General features: G+C 39.9%; 1 protein-coding gene across 2 annotated transcripts; it reads right to left on the reverse strand.

Annotated features, from left to right (window-relative positions):
• Positions 1-1904: 1904 nt before the first annotated feature.
• Positions 1905-23809, reverse strand: wdr35 (WD repeat domain 35). 2 transcript variants are annotated; one of them, XM_038729343.1, is made up of 28 exons: positions 23391-23809; positions 23161-23278; positions 22101-22172; positions 21878-21970; positions 20573-20701; positions 20266-20399; positions 19707-19872; positions 19462-19607; positions 18362-18487; positions 12314-12499; positions 12048-12083; positions 11881-11941; positions 10689-10833; positions 10198-10267; positions 9691-9744; positions 9484-9593; positions 8647-8866; positions 8455-8535; positions 8198-8334; positions 6383-6586; positions 6075-6221; positions 5269-5401; positions 4984-5094; positions 4062-4226; positions 3572-3712; positions 3245-3401; positions 2541-2781; positions 1905-2348 (listed from the first exon to the last, which is right to left on the reverse strand). In XM_038729343.1, the coding sequence occupies exons 1-28, from the start codon at positions 23412-23414 to the stop codon at positions 2198-2200; spliced, it is 3558 nt and encodes a 1185-aa protein (XP_038585271.1). In that variant the 5' UTR covers positions 23415-23809; the 3' UTR covers positions 1905-2197. The 2 variants fall into 2 exon arrangements, with proteins under 2 accessions (XP_038585271.1, XP_038585272.1); XM_038729344.1 differs by lacking the exon at positions 12048-12083.
• Positions 23810-23920: the final 111 nt, after the last annotated feature.

Below are 23920 nucleotides of genomic sequence, written 5' to 3' on the forward strand. Positions count from 1 at the left end.
TATTGTAATGAAGCGTTTTAAATTGCAGTGCCAAGGTCAGATTTGACCCGTTTCTGCCGCACCAAAACTTGTCAGTGTCATAAAAAGTACGTGAAATAAAACAGCCTCTGTGCGCCACTTGCAAGGACGTTGGGAGTTTTGCACCAAATTACCCGAAAACCGTGAAATAAAATTAACTTAGCTAATCAACGTCAACGGTCGCAGTAGGGACTAGTTTATTTCCTGTTCAAGCATCTCTACATAAACTGGAGTAAATTATTACAGCAGCATACCTGAGCATGTTTTGTTCTGGCGGAGCAGGTGTCCTGTAGCTGGTTTACTTTGCTCGGTCCGGAGTGTCCATGGCACATTGCAGTGGTCCTTCCTGAGTCCAGCGCAGGGCGCAGCGCACCTACAGCAGCGACAGGACTGATGAACTGATCACTCATTCTGCTGTCACATCATGCCCAACTAACAGGCTGATTTGTACGACACATTTAAGCTTTGGTATGATATGTTACCAGTGTCCAAGGCCCGCCAGCTCGTTTAAGGTGTGCAAATGTATCTCAATAATGTAAATATTTTATGATTCTTTAGTGCCTACATTATTCTTTAAAGCTGCTTTCTGTTTCTCTTCTTTTCTCATCCTGCTGTGGATTTTATGTGCTGACTTTTGCCTCAAATAATTTAAAACCTTTTGTACAATAAACTGCTAAACTACTAGAACACAGCATGGGTGTATATAAGACATAACAACTACTAAATAAACCATTGGTTGCAAATAAAAACGGGCCTTCAGTACAACCTTTCAAGTACATCATTCATACACACAGTATTTAAGATTATGCACATTATGTTCAAAAACTCAATATTGGTTTGGGGTAGCAGGCATTTACTTTAAAATCTGGATGTACTGGCAATTTTTTATATGTGGACATGGAGTATAATTCACAGAATTCATTCAAAAACCTTAATAACAGAAGGCCTATATTACACAGTACACAAAGTGTATAATGTGAGTAAACTATTCAATATTAGTCAATGTATGTGATATTTAAGACAAATCAAGCTGCAGCAGCACACCAAATCACTCTGTAGTACTATGAACATCAGCAATATAATCTCCTTCTGCAACATATACCAAAAGCATTACAGAAAATATCTTTAAAATATGCTTAAATATGCTAAGTCAAATTAAAAATGACCTTTTATACAATGCCTGCTTATGATGCTGTAGCCTCCTCACTGATGCCATTTTCTGACAGTAGAGGGCGGGAGAAGACTGTATGTGAGGACAATCAGGGTGGACTGTAGAGGAACCTCAGTACAGACTGCAGCGGTGGAGCCATGAGGATATGGTTTTACATTTAATTCATTAAGATTATTTTATGCATTAGAGTTGTGTGAATTATTTACCATCATATGAATGTTGATGGTTATGTTGTTTTTTTTTAAAACCATTTGAGTTCATACATTCATAATTATTCATTACATGTCCGTCTTGACACAGAAATGTAAAGGTTAAAAACTGGAAAATTCCATTTTATCATGATTTAAGAACCATAATAGAGGCAACGTTTCCCTTTGAAACATGTCCTTATTATTTATTTACCAAACTGACCCCTGGGGAGCACGGGACATACCCCACTTAAAGAGGTATTTCATCTGGTTGGATGTATGTAAGACTTCCTCACAGGTCAACACAGATATTTGTTAAGTTCCCACTGTTCCCAAGTGCAGTGATGTCCTCAGTAAACACTACTGATGGTGTGGGTATTGATTGCTAGTTTCCAAGTGAACTAGTTGGCGATAATGGCTTGAAAGCCATCCGTCCTTGGTGAACAGTATTTTCCACATCATACACAGTGGTCAACAATGCAGCATGACATTAAAAGGTCAGCAAAAGGAAATCAGATCAAAATACATTTTAAATTGATGTATTAATGTTTATTCACTGTTTACTTCCATATAAAAATAGTTAACAAAGTAGTTATATTCGTTCATGTATTTTACAACATTTAACTATGCTGTTAAAGACATTTAAATTGAAGCTCACTGAACATTTATTTTGCTGTTTTGACTGCTGTTTAGGTGCTTGTTCTTTTAGCATCGCCATAGCTGAGTTTCATAGTTGTTAACCGTTCAGTTCAACAAGTTTAATGCTTTGATATGTGGTTTTCCCTCCAAAAATGAATCCTTATCCTTATGGGATTGACCTTCATGCTACAGGACTGTGACACAGCGGGCAGCAGTTATATTTGCTGATCTCCTGCTCTAGAGCGCAGTGTTTACACACACCGCACATCCAGAACTGGTACTCCTGGATCGGTACACCTGTCACGATGCATGTGGGTAATTTTCCTTCCGTCCTAAAAGGGGAAAAATAGAATTAGTTGAGAATATGGTGATTTATTAAGGCCCCTATGCTCCTTCTTCCAAAACAGTGCCTTTACACACTTTAAAATAATATGATGATATGATTTTGTAGCCATACAGTTTAGGAAACTAGACATATCATTGTTTGGGGCCAGAGTTTGATCTGAACTCCCTGGTGCCCTCACCCCTCTGATGATCTGTCCAGCTCCATCATGCGGCTGTCCTTTGGGGTGTGCTTGGTGAAGATTTGCAGCGCCAGATCCTCGTAAAGCTGCCGCTGTTCAGGGTTCAGACTCTCTAAGGACTCCAGCTTGATGAAGGCCTGTGAGCAGGTGCCAAAGGCCCGGTAGGCTGCCGAACAAATGGCGAGCAGAGAGTAGATCTCCACCGCTGGGATGATGTCCTCATACTCGCGCAGGTGAAGGGCTTTAAAAATGGAGAGAAACGGTGAGACTTCCTCTCTGTTAGGTTGTATCTATTATAGGAAAATAACTTGACTTCAGCCTAGGTCCCGAGACTCCGAAGTTAGTCAGGCATTGTACAGTTGTTACTGCTGTTGATTCTAAAATGAAATAAGAGCCTGTGTAAAGAGGCTTGTGAGAGCTGTGACAAAATCCATAGTAAGGATACTGATCTAATGAATCAGCACTGACCTACGTATTTACACAAATTATACTGAAGTATTTAATACAATTTAATAATGCAACAAATTCCAGAATATAGTCAACTTCAAAAATGTGTGGAGAGACAACCTGTGGAATACTTAATAAATGTGAAAACTAAATAATAGCTCATGAACTCAACATCTGTCTTTGCATAGTTATGGAAAATACTGTATATTAATTATGACATTATAAGGTCAACTGTCCTACTGTATGTAATTTTGTACCTGTGCGCATTGCGTTCTCCATGTAGCCTTGATATAGCTGCCTCTGAGCTAGCAGAAAGAAGTGATACCCCTCCGCTCCACGCCAGGCATTGTCCACAATATGATTGTCTGAAGAGGTTGAATCTTCCTCAAGCAGCCCAGCAAGTGCAAACGTTGCCTAATTCCAGCAAAAGAAGAATAAATACACTAAACCATATACTGTCCCATACACTAGTGAATGACATACAGCACAGTACATGATGCATATCGATACCTTTTGAAAACAAGCTTGAAAACAAATAAAGAATACATCCATAGTATATATACGGTATGTATGACGTATATTACCTCAGACTTCTTCCCTTTGGCCTTGCTCTGCTGTGACGTCTTCACCTGCTCGTGGTAATTTTCAACAAGAAGTGCTGCCAGCACATAGAGCTTCTTCACTCGCAGTGGTCGGGTCCTTTTCTCCGCCTCCTCATCTGCTATCTGTAACAGCAGCCACAAATTCCATGGTATGTGCCCACAAACATTCCAGCAAGTAATTTGCTCCATATAAGCATAGGAAATATTTATATTTGTTAAAGACTAATCATTTCCCCATGGCTTTCAAATTGCCCAGTATCTAACACAACATAAAAATGTCTGAAATGAGAAGGTTTTAGGTGTTTTCCAGTTTATTCAAATGATTAACTCTGTTAAAAATACTGCTCTAAGGGTGCTGAAGGAAACTGAAAATATTAACAATCACCATTATTATTAAGGATCACACCTCTATCTCAATGTAAAAGCCACATACAACTTGAGGTTTTTCTAGTGAGCATGAAACCAGGACTACCTTAAACATGAGTTTGGCTGCATCAAGAAAATGGTGGGCTTTCCGATACAGTTCCACTGCCTCTAAAGTTTTATTCTTCTCAAGCAGATGTGAAGCATATTTGGAAAGAAGAGATTTAATCTCCTTCATGTTGTGGGTCCTGGCGAGCTCCACCGCTTTGTTCCACTGTAAGAAATGATGACAACATTTCTTCAAAAACAAAATTACAACAGCATTATTTTTGCCTATGGCTTTTTGGCAAATTAATCTGAAATACTAATCACAAAAGTCATTGCTATGTGTGCAACATTTACTTCAATTTAGCTTTCAGTGAAAATCTGCGTCACTAAACTAGTCCATTTTTTGGCTCCCAGTACTCCAACCCTGCTGACAATGATCCATAGCTGCATATCTCACTCATAGTCAAGGCACAACAGTTAGATGGCGTGAAAAAACACTGTATTTTTCAAACATTCTGGGGATGAGCCAACAGGAAGGTTAAAGAGGAAACAGTTAAAGTGACTGTGTGCCTGTTCATTTCATTGTCAAAACCACAATATTAACGCAGGAGGAGAAACTGCAGAGAAGGGAGGAAGTCAGGACTGCTAATGACTTCATGGTAACACATGGTGAATTACAGAGCAAATGTACCATCCTATAAATTAAAGCACAGCTGCAGCTTATGTTACTGATGTACATAAAGATCAAACTTGCACAAAGAACAGTTAAAAAATAATTTTTCTTGAACCAAATGCTCAAATTTACATTGGAAGAACATAGTCTGAACGCAGCATTCACACTCTAGGGCTAAATATCACTCAGGAAGAGGATGGGAGTGGGAGGACAGCAGGTGCCACTGTGACTGCTGTGGTCCAAAGCTGTCTGAAGATCGCTGTCTTCAGAGCGTCACTGAGATACTCTGGCGCCACAGGTTTTCTCTCACCTGGTTTAGATGGACACAGGTGTCAACAGCAGCTTTGGGCTGGTTGCACTTAAGGTAAGCGTTCACAGCCTGTTCACACATGCCCACAGTGGCAAACATCTGTCCAATCTCCTGCAACATAGAGATGGAGAATGGAAATGTAGGAGATACTGTAGTGTTTGTTGTATTTAAAAGCTACAGATTTAAAAGCTACAGATTCAGAGTCACTGGTGTCTGAACCTGTACATAAAGCCTAAAGAGAATATCAAAGACTTATTTTAGGTCCAACCTCAACATTTGACTCACCGGTAAAAGTTTATGATTCTCTGGAAGCACAGTGGTCAGCCTTTCAAGACCATCGTAGTCCTCTAACATGTAGTAGCATTCTGCCAGCCTCTCCTGGTTGCGACCCTGAAGGTAGTACTGCACTGCATTGACCCTTGAAACAGAAAGGATTTATATTTAAAAATTATGTTGTTTGTTTCCTTTGATCTTAAATCATGTGGCCTTTTTTCCAAGCCTGTCTTACAACAACACTTACAAGCTCCTAAGTACACTGAAAGAGTTACTGCTCACTGTAATAATGCTTATTCTCAATACTGGCTATTCTCCTAACAATTTTTCCAATGTAAATGATGGGGGAGAAAAAACACAGTCCTAAAGTTTAGCTGAAGCTAACGCAAGGCTTCAGTATTTAGTACAAAAATCACTCTTTTTGTAACTGTTCCTCCCATATGGCTCAGCAAGCACACAAGTGGGGGGAAAAAAGATGGAATTTTGCACTCAAATGACTAACTTTGGAAGATCCCCTAACTAGTTTCAAATGAAAATCTGAATGCATTTTTGCACAGAATGAGGACTTACACTGGAAACATGTTAGGAAGGGCTCACTTCACAGCTAGTATAAACAGTGTGTTCATTGTTCACCTACCCTTTAATAATGAAATCTCTTTATTGGCAGCATTAATAATACCATTCAACTTAGGCACTAACTAATTGTTCTCTGCATTGTTTATAGCTTGGATACTAAATACACCACAATGTATTAACAACAGTCTTGGGATTGATAAATACACAACCAGAGAAAGAATTGGTAAACTAAATTTAAATACCATTTCTGTCTGTCAGCAAAGTAGTCTCCAATTGCATTGTACGCCTGTTCCAGCAGCGTATCATCACAGTCCCCAGAGCCAGTTTTGAGCAGCTGGAGAACCCTGAACCAGTCTCCCAGCTTGATCCTAAGGCTGATGGCAAGGTCCCTGCAAGAAATAAAACACCCACTAGCCATCACGCCTGGGGGCATAAGGTAACACTGACATTGAAAATGACAAATTGAACAAAAGCAAACAAGAACGGAATCAATTAGTGGAGGTTTTGATGTCCCTATCAGATATGCCCGAACAAATATAGCTAAATATACCTGCGATCCATATCCAGATACATCCGCTCAGCTTCCTCAAAGCTGCTGAAGTAAGCTGCCACCTCCGCCTGTTTCATCGGCTCGCTCTGCAGGTTGCCCAGGCGCTTCACAAACTCGATGCCCTGGTAGTCTTTGCAACGGACGAAGGCCTGTTCAGCCGTCTTCAGATCCAGTTTCTGGAGGGCTGCCTCAGCCAGTAGACGCCTGACAGGTTCATAACGGAGAGAGAGAGGTGGTTAGCTACAATCACCAGTAGAGCTGCATGGCATGATATAAACTGTAATGGAGCTATTACTAACTCACTAACTAATCCATGACTAAGAGTGTTACTTGTAACTGTAAATCAATATGTAAGTGGTCTTTACCAAATAAGTGTCTGTAATCAAGCCATCTGTATCAAACACAATGATTCTATGACTTTATAATTCTATGAGATGAGTACAAAGAGTATCCTTATGTCATATACTGGAACTGACTCCTAGAAAGGGAATTTTTTGATGTTGCCAAAGTTTGAGGGATGCTGTAAGAATTGACACCCCAGCCAGAGAACACACATAAGCCATTGCGATCAAGCTGCTGCTTCAAAAGACTATAACCATAAATCTCTTACACTCTATCATGCTCCCACACCAGCACAGAGTATATGTTCAGATGGAAAATGGTTCTGACCGCAGCCATTGATTAGTTAGACAATTCAGGAACTGCTTTTGAGAATAGATTTAGCTGCATAAAAATAAAATAACAGGGATTCAATCTCTTTATTCGTGAAAGCTTGTACATTTGTTGATTAAATGAAAATCAAAAGTTGCCCAAGAAGTGATGATTTTGTGTCAAACTAGAAGCAAAACACCAACAGATAAAGAAATGGATAGTTTACACGGGAGAGAGGCAAACTTACAGAACCTATGAGGACACAATACATGATTGTACTTTGAACTGAACATTTTAAATCATCATTTATGGCCCTATTTTCGCAGTGGCGCAACAACCAGTGCGAGCAGCAGTCCGACAGTTTTGTATATCTCTGACCTTGAAAAATTCTTTTCCCATCTGTGTGGTATTCTGATGCACAGCGCAGACTGCAAAGTGCACAGATGGGAGGTTCATTTAAATGAGGGAGTGCAAAGTGAGTTGTTGGTCTTTAACTTTGTGCAGAGAATAGATGTCTTTAACCACCTCTGTTTGTTGCACGTCAAATAGCTGCCACTATGGTGGTTTTATCAACAAGAGCAAATGCACAGCGATAATGCAATAATGCCTAAAATTTAAATAAACAAATGTAATTAAACCCTCCCCAACCAGTAGATGTGTTTAAATCTGCATCAAAAATAATATTTAATGAGGGGAAATCACAAACATCAGTAAACCATTGTGCATTTATCTATAACTGAATATGAGTGATTACTTCCACTCTGGATCTGTTATCCACAGCTGCTTTATACTGTATGAAAACATTCGGCTTCAGTTCATTAAATCCGGACCACGCAGACAACAATACGATTTCTTCGAGAGGCTGATCCTTCATTTGTAGAGCCTGTGTCGTCAATGCCTCACTGTAATTGGCACATGTGTTTCACAGCGATGTGACCAGTGATGTGGCATTTATTAAAAACCCCGCCCTGTGATCTCCATCCACCTTCACCCAGATCTTTTACTCTGTGCACTGCTGCACATATACATGAATTAAAACAGTAGGTGTGCTTAAAGAGACTCCCACAGAGTCTGTTGCTGCACTTGCGCAATTATAATATGGCCCTTAAACTTAAAGCCAGGTTTTACGCTGAATCAAAAGTAAATATCAAAATGTGCATTTACCAGAGCCTTGGGTGAGGATTGTCTTCAATGAACTGTGAGGCATCTTCAATCCCAACTTTTTCAATCAATGCACGACTGTCTCTCAGGGAGCGGATTTCAAAGTTGATGAGGTTGTCCTTGTTAGGCCTCTCTGGATCCTGTCAAGCAAATGCAAAACAAAACTTTCAGTTGAAACTATGAAAAAATATATATGTTGATATTAGCATAAGTGGTTATGTTTTAACATGACTGTGTTGGGACTTAAACCATCTCTTCACCTTCATGATTTCATCAAGCAGTACAGATTTGATTTCCAGGTCTTCAAAGTTGCAAATGTATCCAGATGTTTGGACTGGTTCCTGTTTTTACAATATACAAAATACAATACATTATTGCAACAGTTGCTAAATGTTTATTTAGTGCCAATAAGACAATGCAGCTGACTGTCGCACAAACACCTGAGCACTCACCTCTGGGTCTAGGTTCCTGAAGACATACATCCTGGTCTTCTCCATCATGGCAAACAGATCAGGATTGTCATTAGCCCACTTCATGTCCCAGACATCCTTGCGCTCAAACTTGGATGGATCTCCTGCAGATGCCTGGTTTCCTGTGCTGTCGTCTGTGGAGGCACGAACTTCCAGGTCCAACAAAGTCAGCACGCCCGCGATGTCGATTATGGCCAGGCGACTAAAGAAAACGATAATTACATTTTATAACAGCCCTGCAAATGGGAAATATTTCATCTGCTGTGCATCAAGTTAAGAGAACCACGGTAATTTCTTGGGAATTCACTTTTCTTTGCATGTCGATTATCTGTATTTTAGCTATTTCTTTTTAATACAATTATTTTTACTTATTATTTTTTTCATCTACATGAAGGTATCGATACGATCGCTTTAAAACATCATACCCATTAGCTGGGGTAGCTACCCCTAGCCTACTATTGTTGTTTGTACCTGTCTTTATCTTAAGATGGACATGTAGCCACCCAAACCACTTTATTTGATATGTAGGATGTTGCATATGATTTGCCGAAGGAGCAGCACATTGTTGCCAGTGTGGCACCAGTAAAGCCCAACAGAACTGTTATCCACCCATATTTGCTCTGCGTTCTTCTAAAAACTATCCACCGTTGATGCAGGCTGCTTTCCAACATGGCCACCAGCGGAACAGTGTGAGTTACATTAGTAGAACAACCAAACATTACATTTATAAGGTTTTTGCCAGCTCATTAATATCTGGAATGTGAAAGGTTACCAATCCTAAAAAAAAAAGTTCTTGGAACGAGTTCGATCAGTGCTTGCCTGGAGTTGCAGTTCAAGGACAGATAGTAGGCTCTGTTGTTCAAAATGTGTTTCTGGATGAGAACAACATTTGGGAGGCTGTATCTGTGGATGGTGCCAGACTCACGGCCCTGTAAGCACACGCACCCAGACACTCAACTTTAATTTTACTTTTTCATTTTATGGAATTATTCAAACTTTTATAAAATAAAAGAGAGATGTACATACCACAATCAGGGTCTTATCTGTTGCTGTAATACAACAAATGGGATCTCGAGTTGCCTGAAACAGAACAGAAACGTACACGTGAAATATGACAATTTATACAATTTATCTGTTTTACTTTATTCTCGTTGAATTTATTCCTTTGTGAGCTAACGATTTATTTTAAATAAATAATAATAATAGTTATAATAAGTATATATTAAATATTAATAATTATTATCATTATTATCATTATTATTATTATTATTGTCATTATCATTATCATTATCATTATTATTATTATTGTTGTCGTTGTCGTTGTTGTTATACTACTACTACTACTACTACTACTACTACTACTACTACTACTACTACTACAGGTGTATCTAAAAATAATACATTTTATACAGAAACTTTAACAATTCAAAAGGAAAGTTCCAAAATTAAAATGTAACATCATAGTTTCACAGTTTACTCTACTAAAGATGGCTCAGAAGTGTTTTTGTAGAGTTAGAGGTAGAAATGTCTTACTGTGAAGGCTTTTGCAAAATCTGTACCACTGTCATTGGCTGCAGATGGGCTGCTGTCAATGTGATAGACCCTAGAAAGGAAGGAAGTGAAAACAAATGAGAAAGAGCCAGAGAGACAGCCAGACAACCAGAAAAACAGCTGCCCTTTCCGCTGAGGTGAACTGTGGTCTGGGTGCTAGGATAGCCCTGGCAGAATATTAGGCCGTGCCTAGCCTGTCTGGAACCTCAGTGGCATTTGATTCCGATGAATGAATCCTTGTCATGGCACTGTCAGTACCGACACCCTACAGTGAGCCAGTAAACCCACAGTGTCATCCACTGACTCACAGACTCTAGCCTTGAGGTTAAGCGTGTAAGTTTCCATGATCTGCTCAATGTTTACTGTAAGTTCTGATGTGGGCATTATATTTTGTCCCCATCCACTACCTGGCTTTGTTAAATACAGTCCTCACAACATTGAGCTCCGATGTACTGTAAAAACAAAAAACTCACCTCTCTCTTCCCTCCTTCTTAGTTCTGGTCACTTGATTGATCTCCAGAGCTGTTAATTTCTTCGCCACTCTGTACTGCCACAGGTAGAAAGCCTCTTTGGATGCAGCGATCACATGTGTCTTGGTCATGGTGACAAACAGTGGATCTGACCAAGTGGGCAAGTGACAGACTTATTATAAATAGGGTATATCATTTTGTGCCATTTGGGAGCAACTCAATACATTGTATCCACTTCTTATTTGTGTCATGGGGGGGATCCTGCGTGTACCAAGCTTCAAATACAGACTGTGTTACTAATGTTACAGACAGAGAGGATTTGAAAGTTTTTTCTGGTTCTTGTTGGTCTCACACTATACAGTTTCAGTACATGCACTGTACATAAATAATAATTAGGTATTACATTTTATTTGGGTGGTGACAAGTTACATAAAATACAATTCATTCTCTTACAGTGAACTTTACCAAACTACATCAAAGATCAAATATGAAGATTATCTGTAACTTTGAACGAGGAACAATTGTGTCCATATTTTCTTTGTGGATAAATACAAGAAGATACTACTGTATAATACTGTTCTCAAACAGATTTTTTTTCCACTTTGACTAGTCTGGCAAAACAAGCAATCATGAGGCCACGAGAGGACACACCTCCAAAATGCGTAAACTTCAACTCACTCTCTTATTATTCAACAATGTTGGGTCTCTCAAACCTGATTCAGACCATGAGAAGCCTTTAAAATCTGCAGACTTTGAACTGTTTTGGCCTGAGCTTCTCAGCAAACATTTGGCCACATCAAACAGAGACAGAATGCTGACTATTTGTGTGATATAAAGACGCCCAGTGCTCACTGTCTATTTGCTATAGGACGCTGTGTGCCCATGAAAGATGTAACTGTGGGTGGCAGGTGGCAGAAAGCCAGCCACCATTTCTCTATGCACAGGGTGTGATCTTTCACATTGGCTAGAAGAATTACACGAACCTTATGGTAAATTCAGACTTTGATCAGCCCACTGCTGTGCCACAAGAAGATTATTACCACATTCACTTCTGTATTCTCACTGTATGCACTCTTGTAGGGCACATAGCTTGTTTAGAAGATGGTATAATGTCAGAACGTCACTTTAATGGAGTTCTGACAAGAAAATGTGGCATCACAAGATTAATATGTCTCTTTTTAATGTATGAACTCACCAATATCAATGTATTTTGAGTCCAGTGGAGTCCCAATGGAGTTGCACAGAATCAGGACATACTGAAAAACACACAGCAGTGCAAACTCATTCTACAGGTCAATGTATGATTCTTTATCAAAACAAATAGTTCTCATTTTGAGTGTGTGGTTTTAATTTGTACATTACCCTTGAATGACTCCCAGACTCTAACTCAGCATCCTCCTGTGTGCCAGTGAATTAGAAAAACAGGGGGCAAGACAGCAGAGAAACATTTGTGATCCTTACTCTTATATCTTACTGTCCATCTTCTACTGTATCAGCCCAAGTATGTAAAAGTACATACACAGCAATCGATAAGCTTGTCTGAATCATACAGCATGTAACTAGCATATCAAGTCAATCTGCAATGTTCATCACAACAAGATTTTTGCCAAGTTAGGACGTGTTTGTACCTGAGGCTGGGTGTCATCTGCCTTGCTGGCTAGGATGCAGAAGTCCCCTGAGGTAGTGATGGACATCAAGCTCTTGACATATTTAATAAACTTCTCGTTGTTTTTGGTGTCCCAGAATACCACACAGTAGTCTTGCCGCTCTGGCTTTGTGTAGGCATACACTACTGTGCTGCAGCAGTAGCCCCACTGTTAAGGGACATAAAAGAGCTGATGAGATTTTGTGTGACATTTGTAAACTCTGGAAAGGAAAATTTGTCATTTAATAAAAAACACATGTCCCTTCAAAGAACCCCTTTGTCTGAATAACTGTGCAGTAGCTACATCTTCCAAGTAGTACTTTTCACTGTAGGTTTATAGAAAATGGTCTGCTATGACTAATTTCACCCTCTTTATTTAAGAAAGGAATACACTACGTAGTCATCTTCAATGTGTGATAATAGACAGGAACATATGACCTATTATTTTTCCGGACAGATCCTACAAGCAAGGTGTTGTCTTTGCTGTAGGATCAAGAGTTGCTTTATAAAACTAAAACACCAAATATATGTCTAGTATGTATTTTATGACACACACCTTCCACGTGAAAGAGAAAATCAATGGCCAAAAGAACCTTTAGACACTTACAAATGGATGGAACATGTAAAGATAATCCAAACATTCTTCTAACTGAAAGACATGTGACATCCTGTTTATTAGGGCCCGAGCACGACCGTGCGAGGTCCCTATTGAATCTGCTCGGATTATATATTTTTTTTTTTTTTTTTTTTTTTTTTTTTTTTTTTTTTTTTTTTTCTGCAAAGTAGGCCCAAATGACATGGCCTAAACATACTCGAAAACTCACCAAAATTTGCAAACATGTCAGAACCGGTGAAAAATTTCGTATTCTACAAGTTTCGCACATGGGCGTGGCAAAATGACTCGCTAGCGCCACCTTGAAAATTGGAAATGATTAGCCCCTCGTTCACGTTCAACCTACATGTACGAAATTTTCTGGGGACATGTATCGTATCAAGACGCACAAAAAAGCCTCAAGAACCCATAGCCTAAAGTCAACAGGAAGTCGGCCATTTTGAATTTTATGGCCATTTTTGGATGATTTACACACTTCGTACTTTAACGAACTCCTCCTAGGGATTTAGTCGGATCAACGTCAAATTTCTGCTGTGCCTTCTAAAGGCATTGACGATGAAAAGTTGTGCTATTTGCGAGTTTTCGTCAATGGGCGTGTCCGTGGCGTCGATGATTCGCAATGAAACAGGAAGTTGTTGTAACTTCAGTGTACATGCTCACATCTGGACCAAACTGTACATGTAGGATGAGAGTCCCGCCCTGAACACATGTACATGCCGACATTCACCCACAGTCATAGCGCCACCTGCTGGCAACAGAAAGTGACCTTTAACGAAGCAGCCCCCGCCGCACGTTTCACCTACGTGCACGAATTTTCTGTGGTACGTGTATCATGTCCAGACGCACAAAAAAGCCTCTTGGAGCCATAGCCTAAAATCAACAGGAAGTCGGCCATTTTGAATTTTACGTCAAATTTTGGATGATTTACACACTTCGTACTTTAACGAACTCCTCCTAGGGATTTAGTCCGACCGACCTCAAATTTGTGCTGTGCCTTCTAAAGGCATTGAAGATGAAAAGTTGTGCTATTTGCAAGTTTTCGTCAATGGGCGTGTCCGTGGCGTGGCGTCAAAGATCAGCTCTTCGCCATGACACGGAAGTTGTCGTAACTTCAGTGTACATGCTCACATCTGGACCAAACTGTACATGTAGGATGAGAGTCCCGCCCTGAACACATGTACATGCTCACATTCACAGACAGTCATAGCGCCACCTACTGGCAACAGGAAGTGACTTTTAACGAAGCAGCCCCCGCCGCACGTTTTACCTACGTGCACGAATTTTCTGTGGTACGTGTATCTTGTCCAGACGCACAAAAAAGCCTCTTGGAGCGATGCCCTAAAATCAACAGGAAGTCGGCCATTTTGAATTTTACGTCAAATTTTGGATGATTTACACACTTCGTACTTTAACGAACTCCTCCTAGGGATTTAGTCCGACCGACTTCAAATTTGTGCTGTGCCTTCTAAAGGCATTGAAGATGAAAAGTTGTGCTATTTGCAAGTTTTCGTCAATGGGCGTGTCCGTGACGTGGCGTCAAAGATCAGCTCTTCGCCATGACACGGAAGTTGTCGTAACTTCAGTGTACATGCTCACATCTGGACCAAACTGTACATGTAGGATGAGAGTCCCGCCCTGAACACATGTACATGCTCACATTCACAGACAGTCATAGCGCCACCTACTGGCAACAGGAAGTGACTTTTAACGAAGCAGCCCCCGCCGCACGTTTTACCTACGTGCACGAATTTTCTGTGGTACGTGTATCTTGTCCAGACGCACAAAAAAGCCTCTTGGAGCGATGCCCTAAAATCAACAGGAAGTCGGCCATTTTGAATTTTACGTCAAATTTTGGATGATTTACACACTTCGTACTTTAACGAACTCCTCCTAGGGATTTAGTCCGACCGACTTCAAATTTGTGCTGTGCCTTCTAAAGGCATTGAAGATGAAAAGTTGTGCTATTTGCGAGTTTTCGTCAATGGGTGTGTCCGTGGCGTGGCGTCAGAGATCAAGTCTTCGCCATGACACAGGAAGTTGTTGTAACTTCAGTGTACATGCTCACATCTGAACCAAACTTTACGTGCTTGATAACTCTCCCACCCCTCTATGGAGGACCGATCCTGACACAGTCAGAAATAAATACAGAAATAAATAAATGCTCAATAAACAAATAAGCTTCCAATTAAATACACAAAAAATAAAGTAAATAAATAAATGTTGGCAGTAATTAAATTATACAAGGAGACATAAATGTATATATTTTAATTAGTTCCTTTACTTATTCACCTTTGTTATAATTACATTATTTATTTATTCTCTGTTATAATCTTCAACTTTATTTATTACTAATTTTTTTAATGTATTTATTTATGTGTGTGTTTTAATATTTTTGTCTGTTTTATTCTTCCTTTGTATTTTTCTACCTTATTTATTTTCACCCATGGTATTTATTTCTGCCTGTCCTTTTTAAATTTCTGTCTCATTATGCAAATGAGGAGGGGCTGTGTCTCAAGGGGTCATCTTCTCTGCTATTGGTGGACCAGTCAGACAGGAGAGCTCCTACTCTACCTGCAGAAATCAACGATCTTGCCCCTCACACAGTCAGATGGCTTCCTTCAGTGCGCTGAGGTGTTTAACAACTCTGAAGACAATACTACCAGCAATTTCTTCCTTCTCTTTTCACGTAGACGCTCCGACAGACAGTGCTTTCAGTTTGCTGCATGCATGGACACAGAACTGCGGTATAGGGAGAAGCACACGGTCAGCTGGCTGCAGCTAAATCTGGAGTGCACTCGTATTCAATTCTGTATGGTAAATTCAGTTTTAACGGAGCAGAGCGAGCTGACAGGCAGAGTTAGAGACTTTTTCTGTCCGTTTCTCTCTTTACAAAGACGCATGTTGCAGTCAGAGTCTTCTCTGACATACAACACAATTTATCAAATTACACATCGGATATACAGTATGAAAATAAGATTGATTGGATTATACTCACAGGAAGTATAAAACCTGTTACATGCGTCTATTAAAAGTAAAGTAACACAAAAATGTCAGGGAAATTACTTTACTTAGATTTCAGGACTGCAGTTGTACATTTGAAATACCTTCCTACCTTTCTGATAGGAAGCCTTCTTGAGGTGGTATAAAACATTTCTTCATATATTCTGATTTGAGTTGTGGACAACTATGACCACATGAATTAAAAAAATTAAACATTTCACTGCCCAAGTCAGCTATAACACGAGTCTTGTTCATTAGACTACATGCTGTACAGTATTTGTGGACAGATTTTGTCCCAGGATTTATTATGCATTTCTTCTTCTTCGTTGCATGGTTTAGAATAATAAGGTGAGAAATGGGTCTGTTCTGAGTTCATCCTGCACTGCAGCAGCTAATAAAGTCCATTTAATCCCCAAAACGCTTTTCTTTTAGGCAGGCTGGAGCAGAAAACAACTCACCTTTCTCAAGTTGTACAGTAATGTCACATGTGTATGAAGGTGGATCAAAAGAGCTAATCTTAAATGTCAAAGTGGAGAGGAGCCTAGTAGGCCTATTTATTTTCATTCATTACACAATATGAATAAGCTATGCAGACAGTTGTAAAGAAAGAACATCTTTTTCTTCTGTTCTCTACTTGTTATAGTTACACAGTATTAGGGGTGTGGGCTGTATTAAAAGTATCCACTGTTCTCCCATGCTCTAACACACAGTAACGATGAAATGTGTGCTGTTCTCACATTCTTCCTCTGTATGTACACATAAACAACAAGGCAGGGAAATATAAAAGGAATTTATTTTATTGTTTGGGTACATTATTGTTCAGTGTACATGTTCACATCTGAAACAAACTTTACGTGCTTGATAACTCTCCCACCCCGCAGACATCTACACGTCAATACCGATTTATATTCATAGCGGCAAGTGCTATGTAGCTCCACATAGGGGACACAGGAAGTGACATATAGTACATTCATGCGGCGTCGGAAACGCGTAGGAAATTCACAGCCGCACCGGCAGAACTCCAGAATGTGCAACTCGGCCGGCTCACGCGCGGACGCGCTTACAAGTGCGAGGGCCCGCCCAACGCTGCTTGCAGCTTTAATTTGGATTTGTCATCACTGTCACTTCATGTCACTACTTAATCTGTTTTTATAACTCTGGCCTGATCAATGCTTTTAAGCAGAGCTGGACTGGGACAAAAATCGGCCCTGGCATTTTTGGCCCAGGTGGCCTACCAACATCTGTTGGACACCCCTTACCAATACACCATCCTTCCATTAAAGGGTTCAGATTAAGGGTGCGATGAAACACATGAGATGTGACTTTGCACAAGATTGGGACCATGACAATAAGACAAGACTATTTTAATAGGCCTACTATTTAGAAAAACTATTTATTGATGAAATGTTTGATAGGGGGGTCTAGGGGTCCTCCCCCAGAAGACTTTGAGCATTAAACACTTAATTTCCTGCATTCTGGAGAAATTTTCTGCAACAATTTATGCTGGAATTTTTTTTTTTTTTTAAAGGTAAGCACAAAATTCAGTAGCTTATTCTTGTTTTTAGCCAAGGTTACATTTTTTGGGACAACACAGTTTTCTTCTATATTTACACTGCATTGCAGGCTTATTGTGCAAATCAGCCTTCTCACAGCATTTTTATTTGTTAATTAACATTTCTTGGTGCAAGCTATTTTTCAGAACATTTTTAACAAATGCTTTCAAAAAGTGCTGGCTAGCCTCCATGTCCCCAGCGTCCCCAGTGTAAATGACCCCACCTCCCTGCTCCCTCCCTACAGGTTGAGCTACTCCATGCTAACCGCTTCACCTCCACTCTCCTCCTGCTCTGTCACTTTGTCACTCTGCTCCGCTGTCTCACGCCTCCTCCTCTGCCTGTCAGCGGCCACAGCTCTCCTTTACTGTTTCAGGTGCCTGTGCCTGCACCACGCAGGTTACTGCAGCTGATGTTGAAGCTACTGCAGCCCCGGTAGCAAACATAGCTGTTATTTTCGCGCATTTGGTGGCAGCTGTCTGAAGAATTTAAAAAAACTTTTGGCCCGCAACGCCAGAAACAGAGAGCAGAGGAGGAGGGAGTGGGGGCTAGTAAGGGATGTGATTGAATCAGCCCAATGTCAGTAGCCTTCAGAAAATTACCCAATGGGCCACTTTCCGTGCTTTATGGCCCGATCGTTGGCCCATTTTTAAAAAAAAGCCTATATAAATAAATAATTTATGTTAAACCGGCCCCACTGGGCATTCGCCAGATTACCAGTCCACCCTTACTTTTAAATTTGCAAACAGCGTTTTAACAGTGCTCTCGCCAGATTAAGTATAGGTTTTGTCTGTCCACGAGCATCTTTAAGAATTAATTCTCTCCCAAAAACTTTGATTAAAAGTCCCACACAAGTGTTAGCATTTACCTTGTAGTCTGGTCTTATGTTAGCAAAGTAGATGTAGGAGTCCACAGCCAGGCCAATACGCAGCCCTCCTCCCTCCCAGGCAACTCCTGTTATCTGCTTCCCAGGAACTTTTAGAGTTCTCAGATGCTGTTTGAATATCAAAAAACAAAGCAAGCGCATAATTTAAAACTTTTTTTTTCTAAGTGTCCTTGGGCTAGACACTAAACCCCAAATTGCTCTAGATGTTTGGCCAGCATCGTGAGTGGTAGCACGCTGCCATTGGTCTGTGAGTGTGAGTGTGTGCGTGAACGGTTGAATGAAAAAACCTCGTAAAGCGCTTCAGAATGTAGCCTGTTGAGAATATTTCTTAAGGGGCTTTGTTGATGTAATAAGAAAAGGTAAGACAGTTCTAGCTTAGAGTAATTTAGCTGATCCCATAAGTGTTTTCTGACATTCTAGCTTTAGGTATTTCTCACATGTACTTGTCCTTGTCAGGGAGACAACAATAGACTGATTAGTTAGAGACAGTAGCTCAGGCGTCAGGCTAGCAGATATCAGTGCTCTGGGAATCTTACAAGGTTGATTCCTACAAGAATGTTTAAAAGAACTCACTGACTCAACAGATTAGAGTATAACTCACGGATAGTGAGAGATTCCAATATGACGAAGCATTGGAGTCTAAACATCAGATAGATTAGTTATTCTAGGTGAAAGATGACCTAATAGAGAAACCTACAGGCACTAGGGGGAAGAGAGAAACATAAAAGGGACCAAAATATGTTATCCTTCAGATTTGGTGTTGACATCTGACATGTTCACATGTTGTATGCTGGAACTGTGTCTCCTCGGCCGGGCTCAATAAACCATGCTATGTTAAACTTCTTCACACTTGAACCTGGCTCACAATAATTCTTCAACATAGCCATTTACCCTTTTATCAAAAGAGAAACTAACATTGCGAGGTATTTCATTCTTAAAAAAACAGAAACAAAAGACATTGGATTCTTTATAATTCTGTCCATTCTATGTCAACTGTTTGCTCCCATATACTGTATATGGTATACTGCATATGCCTGATCTTTATGGATAAAATTCTATGTAAGTAAAATCTTCACCCTCACCTCTCCAAATGGTGTGTAGAACTGCACAACATTGAATTCTTTCTCCATATTTGAGGCTCTGAGAGAACCCGCCACCGCCAGTACACTGCCGCAATGATTCCACTGGATACTGACCACATTGATCTGAGTGTCAATACACACCGGGTCTGAAGAAAAGGGCAGCAGCATAGCACAGCACCATTGGTAAACATTTCATTCAAGTGTAACCTGGATAATAAACTGCAATATACTGTTTTTTTTCTTACTTTCATCATTCTCGAAGCGCATAATCTGGCACCTTCCATTGTCAAAACAGATAGCAAGACATGGACAGTCCGGTTCAATGTAACCACCAGTTCCTGCGTACCAGTGGATTCCTGCTATACTGACAGCTCCAGTTGCATTGGTGAGACAGCTGACGGTCATTTTCATCTGAAACAAAACATAGAATATAAAAAAGTCAACATATACATATATGTAATCAGTAAAAGTGAGCATATGGTAAGATCTGATGTGCCTGAAAGAAAGGCAGAATCAAAGTCAGTTTAGGTTGGCAAAGTCTGATATTTTCAAGTCCTACACTTAGGGCTTTACAAAACTTTAAAATTATTTATTATTATTATTATTTATCAGTAACAACTTAATATATCACCATTTAAAGCTTTAAAGAGACTAATGTTGATATGATGATGTTGAAGAATGTATGATAACAGATTCTTACTAAATCTGCTCTTTCCATGTGCGCTGAAAGCTGCACTGATGACAATACAAGGCACACACTAAAATTAACTGAACTTTCTATTTTACTCATGTTTATGTACTCACTATGAAGTTTCCTTGATTGTCATAGATCTGTACTTCCCCGTTGACCATGCCGAAGAGGAGGATCTTGCTATCTGGTGACCATGCTACATGAGCAAGCTGATTTCCCTTTAACTCTTTTCCCCAGATCCGGTTTCCTACCAAATAAAAAAGGCATTTATACTACTGTACATGTTCGCATCATTCCCTCAGTATGAGAACAAAGCAATCCCTGTCAAGGGACAATATTTTGCCAAATTTAGCTGGAAAAATTCTGTAATTGATTGTCATTTATTAGATTTTTAATGGTGACAGTTTAAGTCTATTTTACCATCTACAGAGCCGACAATGACGGCTCCATCTTCATACACAATGCAGATCTTCTGACCATCAGCGTTCCAACTCATGCTCCTCACCACCGACTTGTTCCGGTTGTTGATCATCTCCTCGTACCATGCACCTTCGGAGGGGGCAAAGACAAACAACTATAAAAAGCTGCGTTTCGACCAAAAGACCTCGGCTATCTTTTCAAGGGACTAAAAGGTTCCTTCAGCCCCTTATTGTGTGCGTTTCCATCGAGGCCTAAAGACCTGTGAAGATTAAGCAAATTAACCAGCTGACGTAGGTCTATCTGCCCTAAAAAAAATTTTACCACTATCCATGAGCAAAATTTATAAATGAACATCAGATTTGACTGGAATTATTGAAAAACTATAGGCTATGCTTGACCATTAAAAACAGCTTGCTTTGTGTGGGAGTATAATGAGAGACACATGATAAAGATCGTTACAAATTTAATAACATACTGGATAAAGCGATCAAGTTCTTAAAATAACCAGAGCACAGAGACAGCAGTTTGGAAGGTTATTAAAACTTTTTCAGCCGACAAGACCTGCAGATCAGCTGGCTGCATTCACGTCTGTGTCCGCCTGAGCGTCGGAGGAACAGGATTTTGAACAAGCTTTATTACCTGCCGTAATCAGCTGTTCCACTTGTTTTGGAGAAGAGGAGACCGACTTCAGCTCTGTGTAAAAACTTCCTGACTGATGAAAACTTAAAACAACAACTTCAGACCCTGTATTTAGCGTAACTCCATCAGCTGTTCTGTAGCGGGAAAGGCGTTGCCGATAACAACATAGAATGTTTATCCAAACGCGCAACATGAACAGCGCTAAAATGACTGTATTCTCTATAGGGGTAAATTTTACCCGCTGGCGCTTACAGATATAAATGCCCTTTTTTTTTTATCTGGCTTTATTTTAACAATAGGGGGTGCTACATAACCCACTTTTAGGAAAAGTCAGAGACTGGGGGACAAAGATACATACAATCATAAAACAACCGCGGGTAAATTTGACCAGTTGGCGGTTCTCGTGTTAAAGCCAGTAGCGTCTTCTCGCCCATTCATAAATTCACTGCAAGGCAAGCCCCCCAAAGTATCGGTACTTTTGGAAAGGGGTAAAATAAAGACCATAGAACTAAATTTAAACCCTGGTCCCTTCGGTGGAAATGCAGTGATTTCCTCCAAAAGTTCCTAGTTCTGGGGGTGTAGTTCCTTTGGTCGAAACAAAAGCTTAAGCTTAAGCCGCGCTTATTACAAGCCTACTTGTATTTTTAGTTTGATGGCAGTAATCACCTTTGTAGAGCATCCATACAATGATAAGTCCATTCTGGTCACTTGTTGTCAGCTTCTCATACTGTTCGTTCCATGTGACCACTTGCACTGCGCCTGCAATGTATTAATCATAAAGTGTCAGATACATTTCCTGTGGCTCCTGTATAAACTTTAAATTTTGTGGATGCTGCCTGTTACTTAAATATATTGATAATGGGTTTGCCAACTACTAAATATAACTTACCACTGTGTCCCTCTAGAGTCTGGTTCATTGACAGATTACTGGGTGCAGCGAGACCTTTAAGTTTGGCATCATCTGTTGACAAAGCATTAAAAGAGGTCAGGTTCAGAACGTCAACAATGTTCAAGCTTCTCTATGGGGGAATTTTTAAAAAAACTTTTTACAATGGGCAGCACTCATCTACAGCATTGGAACAGTAGTTAAATACCAGCAGACGTTTTACTGATTGTTGCACATTACTGTTGGTGGTCGTCTCTGTTTGTTTAACATAGCAACACAATAGCAGGTCTGTGCAACAGACGGAGTGGACAAGTTAGTGCCATTTCTACTAACTAACTGTGAGTGGACACTGAGGCACCAGGGCAGAGCCAAAAAGATTATGAAAGTTTCAGAAGATTTCTTAAACAATGTAAGAAATCATTGTTTCAGAAACCCTCAAATCTCACTCACATGGCTATTACATAACAGCTTTGACTGTGACAGAAGAACAAAAAGCTGAATGTATGGAACATTATTAAACAAAACTCCAAAAAGTTTGCGTTTGCAATGTCATTTAGCTGACTGATTTTATTAAAGCGAAATAACAGCAATAAAAAATGTATATATGTTGAATGTTTAAATGTGAACAAGGACACATACTGTCACAAGTGAAACCAGGCCCAGCCAACATCAGATTATTGTGTAATCAACAGTGGATTTCTTTATAACAACTTTTACACATGTTGTCCTTTTAGCCTTTTACTACACTGGATTTATTTATATCATCATCATCATCATCATCATCATCATCATCATCATCGTTGTTGTTGTTGTTGTTGTTATGTCATATAAGTGTTATTATGTAACCAAGTCTTACCAATCTCAGATACTAGAAATGGACTAACCACCCAACAATTTTTTCAGCTATGAGTGGAAGTAAGTTATTCCAGTCGTTTTAGGTAGGATATGTTTTTTTTTTTTATCCAGCACATGTCAAACAAGTTTGCATTGTGTATTGTATGAGTTGAAACCATGAGCTTACACCAGTACTGTGCACACCGTTATTTCCATCCACTGAACTTACCTGTCTGAGTTTCAAGCTTGAGCACTCTGAGGAGACCATCGTCTCCTCCACAAGCAATGAAGCCTTGATCTTTGTTCCAGGAGACACATTTTAGATGGATATTGTTGGGGATAGCAATCTATAAAACACGGGAAATGTAAGCCACACTGTTACCAACATCTATGTCTTTGCTGAAGTTTTATATAGTTGGTCAACGTTAGGTAGAAGACCGAGAGGTGTAAGGCACTAACCTTCTTGCTGAGGTAGATAAACATGGTGGTGGTAACGTTAATGTCGTTTCAGACGAGATGAATTGCGTACAGCGTAGTTATACTAGCATCAACAGACACTTACCCAACGCTATGTACTAAACTAGACAGCTAACGTTAACTTTTTCAACCTAGCTACATCATGCGGGCCTCGATATGGTAAATTTAACGTTAACGTTAGCTTATCCACTTAGCTTTGCTAGTTAACGTTAACTACTTAACGCGGCAGATACCGAGTACCAGAGGCAGTTACCATTAAATGTACCCTCATCAATGAAATGGCCGACTACAATTATAGCGAATAACGTAGGCGAATGTATTGGAAAAACTGTTCAAATTCGACGTTTCATCGCTTGTACTGGAGGACTGCAGTACTCGATGCTTTAGCTTCCCTCTGTCTCCCGTGGTAACCGTAAACCGGAAGCGTTGGGTTTGGGGTCTTTCTGGTAATTGTAGTTTTTCTTGTTCGTGTACTTCTGATAGACATTAATTTTGTAGGATCGTCACTCCTG

Source organism: Micropterus salmoides, unplaced genomic scaffold, assembly GCF_014851395.1.
Source record: "Micropterus salmoides isolate LMB-PRFRI ecotype aquatic unplaced genomic scaffold, ASM1485139v1 Ms_hic_scaffold_19, whole genome shotgun sequence".
Taxonomy (NCBI): Eukaryota; Metazoa; Chordata; class Actinopteri; order Centrarchiformes; family Centrarchidae; genus Micropterus; species Micropterus salmoides.